Source organism: Somniosus microcephalus, chromosome 10, assembly GCF_052327205.1.
Source record: "Somniosus microcephalus isolate GS21.2 chromosome 10, FLI_Smic_1.0, whole genome shotgun sequence".
NCBI lineage: Eukaryota > Metazoa > Chordata > Chondrichthyes > Squaliformes > Somniosidae > Somniosus > Somniosus microcephalus.
Window position 1 is genome coordinate 231,712,136 of NC_140996.1, and position 20,927 is coordinate 231,733,062.

The 20,927-nt window shown below is 51.6% G+C and overlaps 1 protein-coding gene across 1 annotated transcript in view; it reads right to left on the minus strand.

Moving 5' to 3' along the window:
* The window catches only part of pde2a (phosphodiesterase 2A), a 429,910-nt gene that overhangs the window by 26,892 nt on the left and 382,091 nt on the right, over nt 1-20,927 (minus strand). Inside the window, exons 21-24 of the mRNA XM_085999752.1 lie at nt 20,017-20,087; nt 16,148-16,270; nt 3,811-3,898; nt 2,198-2,245 (exon numbers count right to left, since the gene is read on the minus strand). Coding sequence (XP_085855878.1) covers nt 2,198-2,245; nt 3,811-3,898; nt 16,148-16,270; nt 20,017-20,087 — 330 coding nt within the window. The remainder of the gene's footprint in view (nt 1-2,197; nt 2,246-3,810; nt 3,899-16,147; nt 16,271-20,016; nt 20,088-20,927) is intronic.

A 20,927-nucleotide genomic window follows, 5' to 3' on the forward strand; every position in this document is an offset into this window, starting at 1 on the left:
CTGGGCTACAGGCGACACTGGGCTACAGGAGGCACTGGGCTACAGGCGACATTGGGCTACAGGTGACACTGGGCTACTGGAGACACTGGGCTACAGGTGACACTGGGCTACAGGAGGCACTGGGCTACAGGCGACACTGGGCTACAGGCGACACTGGGCTACAGGCGACACTGGGCTACAGGCGACACTGGGCTACAGGCGACACTGGGCTGCAGGAGACACTGGGCTGCAGGCGACACTGGGCTACAGGCGACACTGGGCTACAGATGACACTGCGCTACAGGCGATGCTCGGCTACAGGCGACACTGGGCTACAGGCGACACTGGGCTACAGGCAACACTGGGCTACATTTGACACTGGGCTACAGGCGATACTGGGCTACAGGCGACGCTGGGCTATAGGCAACACTGAGCTACAGGTGACACTGAGCTACAGGCGACACTGGGCTACAGGAGACACTGGGCTACAGGCGATACTGGGCTACAGGTGACACTGGGCTACAGGCTACACTGGGTTACAGGAGACACTGGGCTACAGGAGACACTGGGCTACAGGCGATGCTCGGCTATAGGCGACACTGAGCTACAGGTGACACTGAGCTACAGGCAACACTGCGCTACAGGAGACACTGGGCTACAGGCGATACTGGGCTACAGGTGACACTGGGCTACAGGCTACACTGGGTTACAGGAGACACTGGGCTACAGGCAAAATTGGGCTACAGGAGACACTGGGCTACAGGTGACACTGAGCTATAGGCGACACTGGGCTACAGGAGGCACTGGGCTATAGGCGACACTGGGCTACAGGAGACACTGGGCTACAGGAGACACTGGGCTAGAGGAGGCACTGGGCTATAGGCGACACTGGGCTACAGGTGACACTGGGCTACAGGCGACATTGGACTACAGGAGGCACTGGGCTATAGGCGACACTGGGCTACAGGTGACACTGGGCTACAGGCGACACTGGGCTACAGGCAACACTGGGCTACAGGAGGCACTGGGCTATAGGCGACACTGGGCTACAGGTGACACTGGGCTACAGGCGACACTGGGCCACAGGCGACACTGGGCTATAGGCGACACTGGGCTACAGGTGACACTGGGCTACAGGCGACACTGGGTTACAGGAGACACTGGGCTACAGGCGACACTGGGCTACAGGAGACACTGGGTTACAGGCAATACTGGGCTACAGGCGACACTGGGCTACAGGAGGCACTGGGCTATAGGCGACACTGGGCTACAGGCGACACTGGGCTACAGGCGACACTGGGCTACAGGAGGCACTGGGCTATAGGCAACACTGGGCTACAAGCGACACTGGGCTACAGGCGATACTGGGCTACAGGAGGCACTGGGCTACAGGCGACACTGGGCTACAGGAGACACTGGGCTACAGGTGACACTGGGCTTCAGGAGACACTGGGCTACAAGCAACACTGGGTTACAGGCGACACTGGGCTACAGGCGATATTGGGCTACAGGCGATACTGGGCTACAGGAGACACTGGGTTACAGGAGACACTGGGCTACAGGCGACACTGGGCTACAGGAGACCCGGGGCTACAGGTGACACTGGGCTACAGGCGATACTGGGCTACAGGCGACACGGGGCTACAGGCGACACGGAGCTACGGGAGACACGGGGCTACAGGCGACACAGGGCTACAGGCGACACGGGGCTACAGGCGACACGGGGCTACAGGCGACACGGGGCTACAGGAGACACTGGGCTACAGGCGACACTGGGCTACAGGCGACACTGAGCTACAGGGAGACACGGCTACAGGAAGACACTGGGCTACAGGGAGACACTGGGCTACAGGAGATACTGAGCTACAGGAGACACTGGGCTACAGGCGACACTGGGCTACAGGAGATACTGAGCTACAGGAGACACTGGGCTACAGGTGACACTGGGCTACAGGAGACACTGGGCTACTGGAGATACTGGGCTCGGAGGGACGGTGGGGTTGGAGTGGCACTGGGCTAGATCACCTCAGATAGTGAGTCCCTCCCCAAGTGAGCTAATCGAGGAGCCGGGATAGGACTTCATTGAATTTGCTGCAACCTTAATGCTACCCACTTCGCTCTGTTCCCATCCTGCATCAATCTCACCATGGACTTATCAACAGCTGGCAAGTCCCAGTTAATGTGACTCGGGATAGAGGGACGAAATGTTTTCCAGTACCTCCATCACTGATCCTTCGGAGCTGTACAGCGCAGCCAGCACAGACTTCTGTAGGTACAAGAGGAGACAGATTCACATCATTAGAGGAGAGGCCTCTTGTCGAATTATAGACAGGGGGACAGTCACAAGAACCTACGAATTAGGAGCAGGAGCATGGCCGCATGGCCCCTCGAGCCTGCTCCGCCATTCAATAAGATCACGACCTCAACTCCACTGCTGGTGTTGGCACTGGCACGAGCCTAGATTACGTGCTCAAGCCCCTGGAGTGGTCCTTGTGCCCACAACCAGCTGACTCATGAGTCAAAAGGGCTGCCACTTAAACAAAGGGCTTCTACATGTCCCATAACATCCTGGTATCCATGCGCTCCTCTGCGAATCACTTTGGGGTGTTTTGGCCATTAAAGGTGCAGTATAAATGCAGGTTATTATGGATTGGCGCTAGATGTCAAATGTGGCTCAGTGGGGTGCACTCTCTCACCTCTGAGTCAGAAGGTCGTGGGTCCAAGTCCCGCTCCAGAGATTTGAGCACAAAACTCTAGACCGACTCTCCCAGTGCAGTGCTGAGTGAGTGCCGCACTGTCAGAGGTGCCGTCTTTTTGATGAGACGTTAAACCGAGGCCCCGTCTGCCCTCTCAGGCGGGACGTAAAAGATCCCACGGCCACTATTTCAAAGAAGAGCAGGGTGAGTTCTCCCCGATGTCCTGGGGCCAATATTTATCCCTCAACCAACATCACTAAAACCAGATCATCTGGTCATTATCACATTGCTGTTTGTGGGAGCTTGCTGTGCGCAAATTGACTGCCGCGTTTCCCACATTACAACAGTGACTACACTTCAAAAAGTACTTCATTGGCTGTAAAGCACTTTGAGACGTGCTGAGGTGGTGAAAGGCGCTATAGAAATGCAAGTCTTTCTTTTCTTTCTCTTTGGCCGCTGACTGGGAATGAATGCAATGCAAGTCTAAGCAAAGCTTGGTCTGGCGAAGAAGGTAAGTTGTTTAGATATTTGATGGAGACGTAGAAACGATGATGAGCAGAGATCGAGAGAAATGCCGAGGCGGTCCCAGGGTGCCTCGCCCTAATCAGGCGCGAGGCTCGGCTCGGCTCGGCGGGTAGCGCTTGCGCCTCTGAATCACAAGGCCGTGGGTTCGAGCCCCACTCCAGGACTCGAGCACGTCCTCCTGGATGACACTTTGGCGCAGAAGCTCGGGAGCGCCGGAGGAGCCAGCCTTCGGATGGGACGATAAAAGGAGCCCCCCCCCCCTCCTCAATCTCTCACCCTCGAAGGGCACCAAAGATCCAACAGCACGTGTGAGAATCTAAACCGCCACCAAAAAACCAAACTGGCCAGCCATTCGTCTCATTTGCTGTTTGTGGGACCTTGCTATGCATAAAAATGGCTGACTCATTTGCCTACGGCAGGGGGGGGGGGCGGGCTGCGAGCACTTGGATGCAATCCATGGGCCATCCATCACTTGAGGTCATGCCGAATTGCTATTCAAGTGCAAATTGTTCTCGCTGACCCACCCTGAGAGGGGGAGGGTCAGGGAGGACACAGGCTGAGATGAGTTCTGCCATTGATAGCCACCATGTCCCGAACCCCCAGCACTTACTGATGCCACTTGAAAGGAGTTGTTGGTCCCTCGGTGGTCCAGGTCATGGCACATACACGACACGAACAACGCAAAAATCTCGATCTCCCTGACAAGGCAAAAACAAAAGAGCATTAGTACCATCGTGTGGAGGCAAGACACCAGACTCTCCCCCCAACCCCGCTCGCCTCATTAAACGGTTCTCAAAGTGCACCGTGAGCCCGTCCTATTCGGACAGGTCCCTGCTGTCGTGGAACCTGTCAGGCACCCTGCTGTCCCAATGAAACGGTTTGTGTTTGAAGTTGGAACGCGGGGTCAAACTGGACCGCTCAACGTTTCCCACTGCACTGCATCAATTCAACAGATATTCCAAAAGGACCCAGCCCCTTCCCATTCACTCCCACTGTACACAATCCCAATGGACCCAGCCCCTTCCCATTCACTCCCCCTGTACACAGTCCCAATGGACCCAGCCCCTTCCCATTCACTCCCACTGTACACAATCCCAATGGACCCAGCCCCTTCCCATTCACTCCCCCTGTACACAATCCCAATGGACCCAGCCCCTTCCCATTCACTCCCCCTGTACACAGTCCCAATGGACCCAGCCCCTTCCCATTCACTCCCCCTGTACACAATCCCAATGGACCCAGCCCCTTCCCATTCACTCCCCCTGTACACAATCCCAATGGACCCAGCCCCTTCCCATTCACTCCCCCTGTACACAGTCCCAATGGACCCAGCCCCTTCCCATTCACTCCCACTGTACACAATCCCAATGGACCCAGCCCCTTCCCATTCACTCCCCCTGTACACAGTCCCAATGGACCCAGCCCCTTCCCATTCACTCCCCCTGCACGCAATCCCAATGGACCCAGCCCCTTCCCATTCACTCCCCCTGTACACAATCCCAATGGACCCAGCCCCTTCCCATTCACTCCCCCTGTACACAATCCCAATGGACCCGACCCCTTTACTCCCCCGTACACAATCCCAATGGACCCGACCCTTCCCATTCACTCCCCCTGTACACAATCCCAATGGACCCAGCCCCTTCCCATTCACTCCCCCTGTACACAATCCCAATGGACCCAGCCCCTTCCCATTCACTCCCCCTGTACACAATCCCAATGGACCCAGCCCCTTCCCATTCACTCCTGAGGCATAGAATTCCAATCAGACATTGACCCCCTGGAGAGGGAGAGTGTGGTGGCTTCGGCCGTTTGCTTGTGATGGACCTTCACATCCCGCGCTGCGGTCCAAGTACAGACACGGCCCAGGTCCCAACTATCGCCTGTGCACAGCCACGGAAGGTCAGCAGGAGGTCACTGGCCTGCAGCTCAGCGCGTGGGGCGGGTCAACAATGAGGCAGAACCTCCTCACAATCTGCTTAAATATCCAGCCCCCCCTGCCCCGAACTTAGAGTTGGAGGAATTTACTTTCCACCCTCCCCCCTATCTTGATGCTGTGGCCACTGTTCGACTGGGGCAGGCTGCACTTCAAGTGACCCGCGCCTGATCCTGTCCTGTCCTCGACCGTCCCATTTAGAGGGATGGCCAACTCTGATTGGACGTATTCCAGGAGGTTTCATCACATGACCTCCTGCCTCAAACGACCCCACCCTCCCTCCATTGGTCACCCGACACACCCGTCCCCGCCGGTCCCCGCCTTCCCCGCGGCCAATCGGAAAGCAGACAGACTCCTCATTACCCGATTGGATGATGCTTGACGGTCAGTCAAAACAGTCTTTGTTCCCCATCTCCGATAATTTTATAACAAATATATAGAAGCGTTCAAAGAAAATGAAAAAAACACACAATTTATTTAACAGCCCTAGGATTTTTCTCCTGGGTATGTTTTGCTCCCAGTAGTGTCCTGGAGATGAATCTTCAATTCCTAGATATTAACATTCTCATCCTTGTTTTCAAATCCCTCCATGACCTCGCCCCCCTCCCTAGCTTTGTAACCTCCTCCAGCCCCACAACCATCCGAGATCTCTGCGCTCCTCCAATTCTGGCCTCTTGAGCATCCCTGATTTTAATCGCTCCACCATTGGCGGCCGTGCCTTCAGCTGCCTGGGCCCTAAGCTCTGGAAATCCCTCCCTAAACCTCTCCGCCTCTCTCTCCTCCTTTACATACAAGATTCTGAGGGGGATTGACAGGGTAGATGCTGAGAGGCTGTTTCCCCTGGCTGGAGAGTCTAGAACCAGGGGTCACAGTCTCAGGATAAGGGGTCGGCCATTTAGGACTGAGATGAGGAATTTCTTCACTCAGAGGGTTGTGAATCTTAGGAATTCTCTACCCCAGAGGGCTGTGGAGGCTGAATCATTGAGTATATTCAAGGCTGAGATCGATAGATTTTTTTGGACTCTGGGGGAATCGAGGGATATGGAGATCGGGCGGGAAAGTGGAGTTGAGGTCGATGATCAGCCGCGATCTTATTGAATGGCGGAGCAGGCTCGAGAGGCCGAATGGCCGATTCCTGCTCCTAATTCTTATGTTCTTAAGACGCTCCTCAAAACCGACTTTTTTGACCAAGCTTTTGCTCACCTGTCCTAATATCTCCTTATGTGGCTCGGTGTCAAATTTTGTTTGATAATCGCTCCTGTGAAGAGCCTTGGGACGGTTTACTACGTTAAAGGCGATGTATACATACAGTTTAGGATTCAGCAAAGGAGGACAAAGGGATTAATTAAGGGGGGGAAATAGAGTATGAGAGTAAGCTTGCATGGAACATAAAAACTGACTGTAAAAGCTTCTGTAGATATGTGAAGAGAAAAAGATTGGTGAAGTCAAGCGTAGGTTCCTTGCAGTCAGAATCAGGGGAATTTATAATGAGGAACAAAGAAATGGCAGACCAATTAAATACATACTTTGGTTCTGTCTTCACAAAGGAGGACACAAATAACCTCCCAGAGATGGCAGGGAACATAGGGTCTGATGAGAGGGAGGAACTGAATGAAATCAGTATTTGTAGGGAAATGGTGTTAGGGAAATTGACGGGATTGAAGGCCGATAAATCCCCAGGGCCTGATATTTCTTAAGGCTAAAGGGATCAAGGGATATGGGGAGAAAGCAGGGACAGGGTACTGAATTTGGATGATCAGCCATGATCTCATTAAATGGACTAGCAGGCTCGAGGGGCCGAATGGCCTACTACTGCTCCTATCTTCTATGTCTATGTCTATGATTGAAGGCCGATAAATCCCCAGGGCCTGATAATCTACATCCTAGGGTACTTAAGGAAGTGGCCCTAGAAATAGTAGATGCATTGCTGGGAACAGTTCCCATGGATTGGAGGGTAGCTAATGTTACCCCACTATTTAAAAAAGGTGGTAGAGAGGAAACAGGGAATTACAGACCGGTAAGCCTGACATCGGTAGTGGGGAAAATGCTAGAGTCCATTATAAAAGATGTAATAGCAGAGCACTTGGAAAACAGTGACAGGATCGGACAAAGTCAACATGGATTTACAAAAGGTAAATCATGCTTGATTAATCTACTGGAATTTTTTGAGGATGTAACTGGTAGAATAGATAAGGGAGAACCAGTGGATGTGGTGTATTTGGACTTTCAGAAGGCTTTCGATAAGGTCTCGCATAAGAGATTAGTGTGCAAAGTTAAAGCACATGGGATTGGGGGTAAGGTACTGACTTGGATAGAAAACTGGTTGGCAGACAAGAAGCAAAGAGTTGGAATAAATGGGTCTTTTTCCGAGTGGCAGGCAGTGACTAGTGGGGTACCGCAGGGATCGGTGCTAGGACCCCAGTTATTCACAATACAGGAAACTTTGTGATATCCGGCACCGACGGGACCGAGCTGTTGCCGATCTATCAAAACTGCCAGACATACCAGCGTTAATGTTGAAGCATATGGAGGTTTTCATCTCCGTATCTGACAACAAACACTGTTACCTTAGAAGCGTCTCTGTAGCTTAGCAACAGCTTCAGAGAGACTTTGCAGAGCCCGACTGTTGAAAAAAAAGCCACGAGAAGAAAAAAAACCTAACAAGATGGCTCCTGATTTCTGCCGGTAGATCGAGGTTTCCGGACATACAACCTCCGGATAAACCAAAGTTTCCTATATATATTAATGATCTAGATGAGGGAACTAGATGTAATATCTCCAAGTTTGCAGATGACACAAAGCTGGGTGGGCGTGTGTGCTGTGAGGAGGATGCAGAGAAACTCCAGTATGATTTGGATAGGTTGGGTGATTGGGCAAATGCATGGCAGATGCAGTATAATGTGGATAAATGCGAGGTTATCCACTTTGGTGGTAAAAACAGGAAGGCAGATTATTATCTGAATGGCAATAGATTGGGAAAAGGGGAAGTGTAACGAGACCTGGTTGTCCTTGTGCACCAGTCGCTGAAGGTAAGCATGCAGGCGTAGCAGGCGGTTGAGAAGGCAAATGGTATGTTGGCCTTCATAGCGAGAGGATTCGCGTACAGGAGCAAGGATGTCTTGCTGCAGTTGTACAGGGCCTTGGTCAGACCACACCTTGAGTATTGTGTGCAGTTTTGGTCGTCTTATCTGAGGAAGGATGTTCTTGCCATGGAGGGAGTGCAGCGAAGATTCACCAGACTGATACCTGGGATGGCAGGAATGACGTATGAGGAGAGATTGGGCCGATTGGGCTTGTATTCGCTGGAGTTTAGAAGAATGAGAGGGGATCTCATTGAAACTTATAAAATTCTAACAGGACTAGACAGACTAGATGCAGGAAGGATGTTCCCGATGGCGGGGGAGTCCAGAACCAGGGGTCACAGTCTAAAGATAAGGGGTAAGCCATTTAGGACAGAGATGAGGAGGAATTTCTTCACCCAGAGAGTGGTGAACCTGTGGAATTCTCTACCACAGAAGGCAGTTGAGGCCAATTCATTAAATATATTCAAGAAGGAGTTAGATATATTTCTTAAGGCTAAAGGGATGAAGGGATATGGGGAGAAGGCAGGGACAGGGTAGAGTATTGAGTTTGGATGATCAGCCATGATCTCATTGAATGGCGGAGCAGGCTCGAGGGGCTGAATGGCCTACTCCTGCTCCTATCTTCTATGTTTCTACGTTGCAAGCTGTTGTTGTTGGAGACTCCAGGGCAATCCTGGAGGAGTTGGGAACCCCTACTTACAGTAGGAGTCACTGGATAACAAACCACCTTACCCTTAGCAATGAGGCAAGTTGAAGGGTATTGGTGAGACCACACCTGGAGTACTGTGTACAGTTTTGGTCTCCTTATTTAAGGAAGGATATACTTTCATTGGAGGCGGTTCAGAGAAGGTTCACTAGGTTGATTCCTGAGATGAAGGGGTTGTCTTATGAAGAAAGGTTGAGCAGGTTGGGCCTATACTCATTGGAATTTAGAAGAATGAGAGGTGATCTTATTGAAACATATAAGATACTGAGGGGGCTCGACAGGGTAGATGCAGAGAGGATGTTTCCCCTCGTGGGGAAATTGAGAACTCGGGGGCACAGTTTCAGAATAAAGGGTCGCCCTTTTAGAACTGAGATGAGGAGGAATTTCTTCTCAGAGGGTCGTAAATCTGTGGAATCCTCTGCCCCAGAGAGCCGTGGAGGCTGGGTCATTAAATACATTTAAGGTGGAGATAGACAGACTTTTGCAAGATAAGGGAGTGAAGGGTTATGGGGAGCGGGCAGGGAAGTGGCTTTGAGCCCAAGATCAGCCATGATCTTATTGAATGGCGGAGCAGGCTCGAGGGGCCAAGTGGCCAACTCCTGCTCCTATTTCTTATGTTCTTATGTAAACACCCCAGGCCGAGACCAGCTCCCTCAGCGCGGACTGAGGGACACAACCTTTGAGGCAAAGTTAGGCCACCTTTCAGGTCGATGACCTTTGTTCAGACAACTCCTGAAACGTTTAATGGCCCAGGAATTCAGGTCGGGGGCTTCCCGCGGGTGCAAGCCTCCGACCTGCACCTAACGCGCCGGCCGTTGAGCTGTGGGCCCGCGTGGGATTCCGATCCTGGGCCTCCTCCAGCTGCCGGCGCGCATTGCTTGCGTATCCCAGGGGTGCAGTTAGTTCAAAGCGTCCCCTGGGATCACGTGGGCCATGGAGAGCCAATGGTAGCAGGGAATCTGTATTCATAGATTTGACAGGAAGAGCTGTCAAATCTATGAATACAATTAAGCCCCAAAACATAACTAAAACTTCAAATAAATTTTAAAATAAATCACATTTTTAAAATAACTATAAATTACATAAAATAACTATTTTAAACAATAATTTAAATTTTTGAAAAAATTAATTAAAGTTTCTAACAGAGCTAAAAATAAACTTACCTTTCTTTAAAGTATTTAAAAATAATAAACCTGTGGAAAAAATGTTTTAATTTTACTTAATTCACCACTTACCTTGTTAAAAGCAGGCCTTGCGACTGCTTTTTAAAAGCGTAGCTCCTGGAGACTTACCCTCCCAGAGAAACCTGCAAAAAAAACAGGAGTTCCAGGCGTACGCGCTGCCTCTCTGGCGCACGCGTTTGACCTCCGAACCCCTTCCTTCAAGGGAACGGAAGTTCCGGTTTCCAGAGCATGCACGAAACCGGCACTTTCATTGGGCCTACGGGTGAGTACCCAGCGCGTACTCCCCCGTGGGGACCCGAATTTCTGGCCCTTTAAATTAGCTGTTTCTCTCTCCACAGACACTGCCCTGACCCATCGAGTACGTTCCAGCATTGTCTTGTGTTGTTTTGGCCCCGGGATTTGCAGTCAGCAGTCGCCACTGACCTCTGAGAAAGCTGCCCACAAAGATTTGGCCATCTCTGCGGCGAAAACTTCAACCTTCTCGACCTTAAATTGATTCTCGCGCTGTCTGCAGGGAATCCCCAGCGTAGAGCAGCAGTGACCTCGTCAAGCTGTCCAAACAGCCAATCATATTAGAGAGCAGGGCGCCATCGACTGCATGCACATGGCTTTGCTACCAGGTGCGGTAGCACAGTGGTTATGTTACTGGACTAATAATCCAGAGATAACAACAGAAAATGCTGGGAAATGCTCAGCAGGCCAGGCAGCATCTGTGGAGAGAGAAACAGAGTTAACGTTTCAGGTCGAAGACAAAGGGTCCCAGACCCGAAACGTTAACTCTGCTTCTCTCTCCACGGATGCTGCCTGGCCTGCTGAGTTGTTCCAGCGTTTTCTGTTGTTATTTCGGATTTCCAGCATCCGCAGTATTTTGCTATTGTAATGATCCGGAAACATGAGTTCAAATCCCACCACGGCAGCTGGGGAATTTAAATTCAGTTAATTAAATAAATCTGGAATAAAAAGCTAGTGTCAGTAATGGTGACCATGAAACTTGTCGTAAAAACCCATCTGGTTCACTAATGTCCTTTAGAGAAGGAAATCTGCTGTCCCTACCCGGTCTGGCCTATATGTGGCTCCAGACCCACAGCAATGTGGCTGACTCTTAAACTGCCCTCTGAAATGGCCCAGCGAGACACTCAGTTTTACACAACCGCTACAAAGAAGTACAACAGCACGGTGGGAGCACCTTCACCACACGGACTGCAGTGGTTCAGTAAGGCGGCTCACCACCACCTACTCGAGGGCAATTTCTATGATTAAGGATGGGCAATAAATGCCGGCCTTGCCAGCGACGCCCACATCCCACGAACAAATAAAAAAAAGATAGCACAGCTGGAAATAAAAAAGACTGATTATCGATTCACTTTTAAAATTTTTTACAGAGAGCAGAATAAACATCCACTCCCTCCACCACCGGCGCACCGTTGCTGCAGTGTGTACCATCTACAAGATGCACTGCAGCAACTCGCCAAGACTTCTTCGGCAGCACCTCCCAAACCCGCGACCTCTTCCACCTAGAAGGACAAGGGCAGCAGACGCATGGGAACACCACCACCTCCAAGATCCCCTCCAAGTCACACACCATCCAGACTTGGAAATATATCGGCTGATCCTTCATCGTCGCTGGGTCAAAATCCTGGAACTCCCTCCCTAGCAGCACTGTGGGAGCACCTTCACCACACGGACTGCAGCGGTTCAAGAAGGCGGCTCACCACCAACTTCTCCAGGGCAACTAGGGATGGGCAATAAATGCTGGCCTTGCCAGCAATGCCCACATCCCAGGAATTAATTAAAAAAAAAGATTGGGACATGCATCATGGGGTTAAGGTCGAAGCTGAAATATCATAAACAAACTTATAAAAAAATGTTTTTTAATTATTTTAAAAATCTATTGGGCCAGAAATTTGGGTCCCCACGGGTGAGTACGCGCTGGGTACTCACGGGTAGGGCCAACGAAAGTGCAGGGTGCGTGCATGCACTGAGCATGCGCAGGAAACCGGAACTTCCGTTCCCTTGAAGGAAGGGGTTCACAGGTCAAATGCGTGCGCCAGAGAGGCAGCGCGTACGCCTGGAACTTCTGCTTTTTTTTTTACAGGTTTCTCCGTGCGGGTAAGTCTCCAGCAGCTGCGCGTTAAAAAAGCAGTCGCATTTTTTCCACAGGTTTATCATTTTAAAATACTTTAAAGAAACGTAAGTTTATTTTTATCCCCGTTAAAAACATGAATTCATTTTTACAAAAATTTAAATTTTTGTTTAAAATAGTTAATTATGTAATTTATAGTTATTTTAAAAATGTGATTCAAAAAAAAAATTATTTGAAGTTTTACTTTATGTTTTGGGGCCAATCTCTATTCATAGATTTGACAGCTCTTCCTGTCAAATCTATGAATGGAGATTCCCTGCTCCGATTGGCTCCCCATGGCCCACGTGATCCCAGGGGACGCTGCGAACTGACTGCGCCCCTGGGATACGCGAGCACTGCGCGCCGGCAGTTGGAGGAGGCCCAGGATCGGAATTCCACGTGGGCCCACAGCTCAACGGCCGGCGCGCTCGGTAAGTGCAGGTCAGAGGCTTGCACCCGCGGGAAGCCCCCGACCCAAATTTCTAATATTAATAACATTTATCGTAATGGCGAAATTTGACGTACCACAAACACCAGTTTGCCTATCGTGCAAACAGATCAACGGAGGATGCAATTACAACTGCTCTACACTCGGCACTGAATCACTTAGACGGTAAAGAGACCTACATCAGAATGCTGTTTATAGACTACAGCTCAGCATTCAACACTATCGTCCCCAACAAGCTGGCCACCAAACTCCAAACTCTTGGCCTGAACACTTCCCTCTGCAACTGGACCCTGGACTTCCTAACAAACAGACCCCAGTCTGTCAAATTAGGTAACCACACCTCCCCCCCGCCTGACCCTGAACACGGGGGCCCCACAAGGATGTGTGCTGAGCCCCCTCCTCTACTCCCTCTTCACCCACGACTGTGTGGCTGTTAATGGTTCCAACACCATCATCAAGTTTGCGGATGACACCACGGTAGTAGGCCAGATCACCAACAACGATGAGTCAGCCTACAGGGAGGAGGTCCAGCATCTCGTGAAGTGGCGCGCCGATAACAACCTGGCCCTTAACACCAAGAAAACAAAAGAAAGCATTGTGGACTTCAGGAAGTCCAAAGGCGGAAGTCACACCCCCATCCACATCAATGGGGCTGTGGTGGAAAGGGTGGACAGCTTTAAGTTCCTCGGAGTCCACATCACGGAAGACCTCTCCTGGTCCCTCAACACCTCCTCTCTGGTGAAGAAGGCCCAGCAGCGCCTATATTTCTTAAGGAGGTTGAAGGGATGTAACCTGTCACCCCTGATCCTGTCTAACTTTTACCACTGCACAATAGAGAGCATCCTGACAAACTGTATCACAGTATGGTATGGCAGCTGTAGCTACTATGACCGGAAAGCCCTGCAGCGGGTAGTCAAAACTGCCCAACGCATTACCGGCACCCGGCTACCGACCATAGAGCACATATACCAGAAACGCTGTCTACGGAGGTCACGGTCGATCATCAAAGACCCTACCCACCCCAGCCACAGTCTGTTCGCCCTCCTGCCATCTGGGAGACGCTACAGATGCATTCGCACCCGTACGACCAGATTTAGGAACAGCTTCTTTCCTAGGGCTGTCATCCTACTGAACTCCACAAATAAACTCTAAAGCCTGCACATCTGCCAATGCACTTTATTATGGTCATGTTTATGTTAATATACTACAAGCCAAATGTATGTTGAATGTTTAAATGTCTTAATCCAAATGTACACTCTCGGGAGCCGCAAGCCTACATTTCGTTGTACTGCACTTGTGCACTAACAATGACAATAAAAGTTGATTTGATTGATTTGATTTGATTGATATAAAATTCTTTTTTCAGGGCCAATGTTTCTTTAGCAACCAATATGCCTTTAAAACCCCAGTTACACTTAATCCAACCAGGATTAACTTGTTTTACGGGATGTTTTAACAGCGATTATTCGATCAGAAAAACTCAAGTTTTTCGTCAGTTCAACTGGTTTCACTGATTGCCGGCTCGGGGGAGTTCCACAGCGCAGCATGTGGTGGAGCAGGGAACGACCGACCGCGACCGCGCGTATCTGCGCGCGCGCGAAATCCTGAAGTTGCGGTCAGTTTCGGATAGGGTAATGACGGAAAACGCCGACAGTTTCGCCCCCCAGCCTTAACCCGCCGGAATTTCCCCGGGGCCACTATTACAGATTTCCAGCATTTGCAGTATTTTGATTTGGCTGCAGAACCTTCCCGCTCCATGTGGCTCGATCCCTCTCCCGGGTAAACTCGGCAATCGGGCAACGTTCAGCCGCAGGCGAGGTCGTCCAGCCTCCCGCTGAGCGCCATTTGGAGGGAGCCATTAACCCCTTTAACAGGCCGGCTCCTGGGGGGGGTGGGGGGAAAGAAATTGAGGGGCGGCGCTTTTGGGGAAGTAACGTCGCCAAGGTGCTAATTTTAACTCCCCGAGAAAGTTAGCGCCCCCTCCGCCGGAAATTAATTAGCGGCACCCCAAGCAGGGGGCGGGACGCTACTGGAAGCGCTCCACCTCCTTTCGGGAGCACTGCAACTGAAGATCGCAGCGCTACGTGCAGCAGCTCCACGCACGTCGGCACGTAGCGCCGCCTCATTGCCGGCCTCCCTCCGCCGATTAAAGGGGAGGGGCCTAGCGCTGCGTGCACCGAGGCCTTGCTGGACCACCGGGGAGCGGGGTGCCGGGAAAACAATCCAGCACTCGAGAGGGGCGCCGGGCTGAGCGATGGCGGCCAGCACCCCCGCAGATAAAAAGGGGAAGGGGGGGTGCAGGCGCTGGCAGTCGGCCAAAATAAAAATGTCCGCCTGACACCTGCCCTTTAAGTAGCGTCGCCACGGCTGCAAAAACCACCACCCTGACCCTGTCGGACATATCGTCCGGCGATAGGTCAGGGCGCGCAACCCATGTCTGCGGCCGGGGCACAAGTGGGGCACTGCGCATGGTGATGACACCCCCCGGGGGCACTAACGAGAGCCGCAATCCAACCCAATTTTTCCCCCCTCGTAACTTAATGTCCCTAACCACAACATACACCCCATTAAACCACCGGAGGGAACCAGACACCACTTCCTGATTCACCTCACCTCTTGTAGTTCCATCCTCCAAAGCTTGGGCCCTCACCCTGCCCTTCCTTGTCCTCCCTTCCTCCCTCTCTGGCCATCTCCTCTCACCTCCACTCCCCCGTCCCTCCATCCTCTTCTCCTAACTCACCCTCTCCCTCGCTCAACCGCTCTTGCTCATAGAATCAAAGAATGGTTACAGCACAGAAGGAGGCCATTCGGCCCGTCGAGCCCGTGCCCGCTCTCTGCCAGAGCACGTGAGCTAGTCCCACTCCCCCTGTCCTTTCCCCGTAGCTCTTCTCTCCCTCAGGCACCTCACCTCCCTCCTCTCTCCTTCCTCTCTACCCTTAGCCCAACCTCCCCTTTCTGCTTCCCTTCCTTCCCTCCTCCTCTTCTTCCTCACCCACTCCCTCACTCAGCCGCTCCTCCTCCCTCTCCTTCTGTCCCCTCACCCCCCTCCTCCTCTTATTCATTCTCTCCCTCGCTCAGCCTGCTCTCTCTCTTGCCCGTTCCTCCCATCTCCTTGCTCTCCACCCTTAGCTGCCCCTCCCCTTCTCCCTTTCTCCCTCCCTGCCTCTCGATCTCCCTTTTTCCGACCTCGCTTCTCCCTCTCTCCCTCTCCTCTCTTTTCCCACTCCCTTCCTCCCACTCCCTCCTTTTTTGCTTGCCCCACCTTCTCTCCCCACCTCCCCCTTTCCCTCTACCCCTCCCTTGTCCCTCCACATTCCCTGCCCCTCTACCCTCGCCCATCTCCCTTCCCCCTCCAGCTTCCACACCTCTTTTTCCCCCTCCCTCTCTTCCTCCTCCCTGCTAACCTCTCTCCCCCGCCCTTCTCCCTCCCATTGTCCCCTTCCCCCACCTCCTCCTCCCTCTACTTACAACAGGTAATCCTCCAACGTCAGGTTTTTGAAGAGGAGGTAACAGAAGTGTGTGACGGAGAAAGCATGCATCCAATTGTGATACGGGGGGTCTCTGTAGCCTCGCCGCACCATCATACAGAACCTGCCGAAACACAAGGGAAAATCAGCCTCATGGATCAAACTCATCTCATCAAACAACCCTCACCATCTTCAACAACAGAATTGGAGGAGCGCAGAGATCTCGGAGGGTTGTGGGGCTGAAGGAGGTTACAGAGATAGGGAGGGGGCGAGGAGGCCATGGAGGGATTTGAAAACAAGGATGAGAATTTAAAATCGAGACATTGCTCAACCAGGAGTCAATGTAGGTCAGCGAGCACAGGGGGTGATGGGCGAACGGGACTCGGTGCGAGTTAGGACACGGGCAGCAGAGTTTCGGATGAGCTCAGGTTTGGGTAGGGTAGAATGTGAGAAGTCGGCCAGGAGAGCGTTGGAGTAGTCAAGTCTAAAGGCATGGATGGTGGTTTCAGCAGCTCATGAGCTGAGGCATGGGCGGAGACAGGCGATGTTACAGGGGTGGAAATAGGCGGTCTTAGTGATGGTGCGCATATGTGGTCGGAAGCTCATCTCGGGGTCAAATACAACACCAAGGTTGTGAACAGTCTGGTTCAGCCTCAGACAGTTGCCAGGGAGAGGAAATCTGGAAACTTAATGGGGGTAAAATTGATTCTGGTCTCCTCAAGACAACTAGGGATGGATGGTCCTCAACTCAGTGAGCACAATGAACACTCTCCACGTGCCTGGTGAGTGTAGCTCCATCAACACTCAAGAAACTCAGCACTTGGAATAAACGGGTCGTTTTCCGAGTGGCAGGCAGTGACTAGTGGGGTACCGCAAGGATCGGTCCTAGGACCCCAGCTGTTCACAATATATATTAATGATCTGGACGAGGGAATTGGATGTAATATCTCCAAATTTGCAGGCGACACAAAGCTGGGTGGGAGAGTATGCTGTGAGGAGGATGTCGTGAAACTCCAGTACGATTTGGACAGGTTGGGTGATTGGGCAGAAACATGGCAAATGCACTATAATGTGGATAAATGTGAGGTTATCCACTTTGGTGGCAAAAACAGGAAGGCAGATTAGTATTTGAATGGCAATAGATTGGGAGAAGGGGAAGTGCAAAGAGACCTGGGTGTTCTCGTGCACCAGTCGCTGAAGGTAAGCATGCAGGTGCAGCAGGCGGTTAAGAAAGCAAATGGTATGTTGGCCTTCGTAGCGAGAGGGTTCGAGTACAGGAACAAGGATGTCTTGCTGCAGTTGTACAGGGCCTTGGTGAGACCGCACCTTGAGTGTTGTGTGCAGTTTTGGTCGCCTTACCTGAGGAAGGGCGTTCTTGCCATGAAAGGAGTGCAGCGAAGATTCACCAGGCTGATACCTGGGATGGCAGGAATGACGTATGAGGAGAGATTGTGTCGATTGGGCTTATACTCACTGGAGTTTAGAAGATTGAGAGGGGATCTCATCGAAACCTATAACATTCTGTCAGGCCTGGACAGACTAGATGCAGGAAGGATGTTTCTGATGGCCGGGGAGTCCAGAACCAGGGGTCATAGTCTAAGGATAAGGGGTAAGCCATTTAGGACTGAAATGAGGAGGAATTTCTTCACCCAGAGAGTGGTGAACCTGTGGAATTCTCTGCCACAGAGGGCGGTGGAGGCCAGTTCATTAAGTATATTCAAGAAAGAGTTGGATATATTTCTTAAGGCTAAAGGGATCAAGGGATATGGGGAGAAGACAGGGACAGGGTACTGAATTTGGATGATCAGCCATGATCTCATTGAATGGCGGAGCAGGCTCGAAGGGCCGAATGGCCTACTCCTGTTCCTATCTTCTATGTTTCTATGTTTCTATCCAGGACAAAGCAGCCCAATTGATTGGCACAGCATCCACCACCTTAAACATTCACTCTCTCCACCACCGGTGTACAGTGGCTGCAGTGTGTACCATCTACAAGATGCACTGCAGCAACTTGCCAAGGCTTCTTCGGCAGCACCTCCCCAACCCGCGACCTCTTCCACCTAGAAGGACAAGGGCAGCAGGTGCATGGGAGCACCACCACCTCCAAGTTCCCCTCCAAGTCACACACCATCCTGACTTGGAAATATATCGGCCGTTCCTTCATCGTCGCTGGGTCAAAATCCTGGAACTCCCTCCCTAACAGCACTGTGGGAGCACCTTCACCACACGGACTGCAGCGGTTCAAGAAGGCGGCTCACCCCCACCTTCTCAAGGGGCAATTAGGGATGGGGCAATAAATGCTGGCATTGCCAGCGACGCCCACATCACAGGAAAGAATTTTTTTTAACTCAATTTAAAAGCAGAGGGAAATGAGGAAACAATTAAAGTGCGCCCATTCCAGAGTTAGTCTTGCAGTAATGAGGTACCGTGCAAGACTCATGTTGGCAGTAATAGTGATCTGGCAATCTGCTTGAAATGTAAAAGAAAGAACTTGGCCTCGAAATTTGCTAAGACCCGTAAACAAGCGCTGGCTCCGTGTTTAGAAAGCGCAGGCAACGTGTTAATTTCATGCTGATTTCAGCACACAGCCCGGCGGCGAACGCGCGGCTTCAGGCTGCGCGCTCAGCACGAGGCCCAATCGCAGCGCTGCCGACTTCTCCAAAATGGCGGCCGGCGTGTCCCGCGCCGGAAGCAGGGCGGCCGCCATTTTATCAAGAAAACCGGCCTTAACGGCCGGCGCTACAACCTCGGATTTCGCGGCCTCTGTATTTGTACAGCGCCTTTCACGGCCTCAGGATGTCCTAAATCACTCCGCTGCCAACTAGATCCTTTTTTGAAGTTCCCCTCAAGTTACCCTCCAAGTCACACACACCATCTTGACTTGGACGTATCTCGCCGTTCCTTCATCGCCGCTGGGTCAAAATCCACCGCCTTATAAGAACATAAGAAATAGGAGCAGGAGTCGGCCATTCGGCCCTTCAAGCCTGCTCCGCCATTCAATGAGATTATGGCTGATCTTCTGCCTCAACTCCATTCACCGGCCTTATCGCCATGTCCCTTGATGCCTTTACTAGTAAGAAATCTATCGACTTCTGTTTTGAATACACCCAATGACTGAGCCTCCACAGCCCTCTGGGGTAGAGAATTCCAAAGATTCACCACCCTCTGTGTGAAGAAATTTCTTTTCATCTCAGTCCTGAATGGCCGACCCCTTATTCTGAGACTGTGACCCCTGGTTCTAGACTCCCCAGCCAAGGGAAACATTCTCCCAGCATCCACCCTATCAAGCCCTGTAATAATTTTGCATGCTTCAATGAGATCCCCTCTCATTCTTCTGAATTCAAGAGAATACAGGCCTAGTTTACTCAATCTCTTCTCATACGACAGTCCCGCCATCCCAGGAATCAATCTCGTGAACCTTCGTTGCCCTCCCTCTATGGCAACTATATCCTTCCTTAGGTAAGGAGACCAAAACTATACACAGTACTCCAGGTGTGGCCTCACCAAGGCCCTATATAATTGGAGTAAGACTTCTTTACTCCTGTACTCAAATCCTCTTGTAATGAAGGCCAGCATACCATTTGCCTTCCTAATGACTTGCTGCACCTGCACATTCACTTTCAGTGACTCATGTACAAGGACACCCAGGTCCCTTTGAGCATCTGCATTCCCCAATCTTTCACCATTTAGGAAATACTCTGCCTTCCCGGCGCAACTAGGGACGGGCAATGAAGGCAGCTTTTTTTTCCAGAGAACCAATATTAAAACAAGAAGGCAACCACCGTAAGTAACGGTCGGTGGCTACGATGTTCTGAAATGGCCCGTCAGTCCCACTTGAACGATGGCGGCGTAGCTAAGAGTGAAGCCTACCTTGCGAATGTCTTCACATCAATCTTGTAGGTGGATGTGAATCCCATGTCTTGAGCCATGCTTAGTAAAGCCTGGAATCAGGAGAAAAAGGCCCGGGTTATTAATGGCGCGTTAGTCTACCGCAGGCCACGTGCACTTTCAAAAACCCAAGTCTTACTTTCACTTGTGACCCAGCTCAGAACAAGGGTGGGGGGGCTTAAATATACGATCATGTGAAAAACCTGGGAGGACGTTCCTTGCCCAGAGAGCGGTGAGAATGCGGACCTCGCTACCACAGGGAGTGGTTGAGGCGAATAGCTTAGAACATTCAAAATTGATGGGCAGGAAAAGGCCAGCTGGTCCATCAAGCCTGCCTCTTTCCTTCCTTCCCCCGCTCCTTCCTTCCCCCCTTCCTTCTCCATCTCCTTCATTCCTCCCTCCTTCCATCGCCCCTTCTTCAGTCCCCCTCTCCTTCATTCCCCGCTTCCTTCCCCCTCTTTCCTTCCTTCGTCCGCTCCTTCCCCCCATCTTCCTTCCCCCCTCCTTCCTTCCTCCCCCCTGGCTCCCCCTCCATAGTCATGTAATAACAACAGAAAATGCTGGAAAACACTCAGCAGGCCAGGCAGCATCCGTGGAGAGAGAAACAAGAGTTAACGTTTCAGGTCTGGGACCCTTCATCAGAACTGGAAAAAGTTAGGGATGGAACAGGTTTTAAGCAGGTGTCGGGGCCGGGAAAGGCGGGAGGGGAGGAAGGAACAAAGGGGATGGTCTATGATAGGGTGGGAGGCAGGAGGGATTAAATGTTGCAAATGGGGATGGCAGAATCAACAGCTGCCGCCTGAAAAAATGGGGGCCGAGGTTATAGTCTGAAATTGTTGAACTCCGTGTCGAGTCCAGAAGGCTGTAAAGTGCCTAATCGGAAGAGGAGGTGC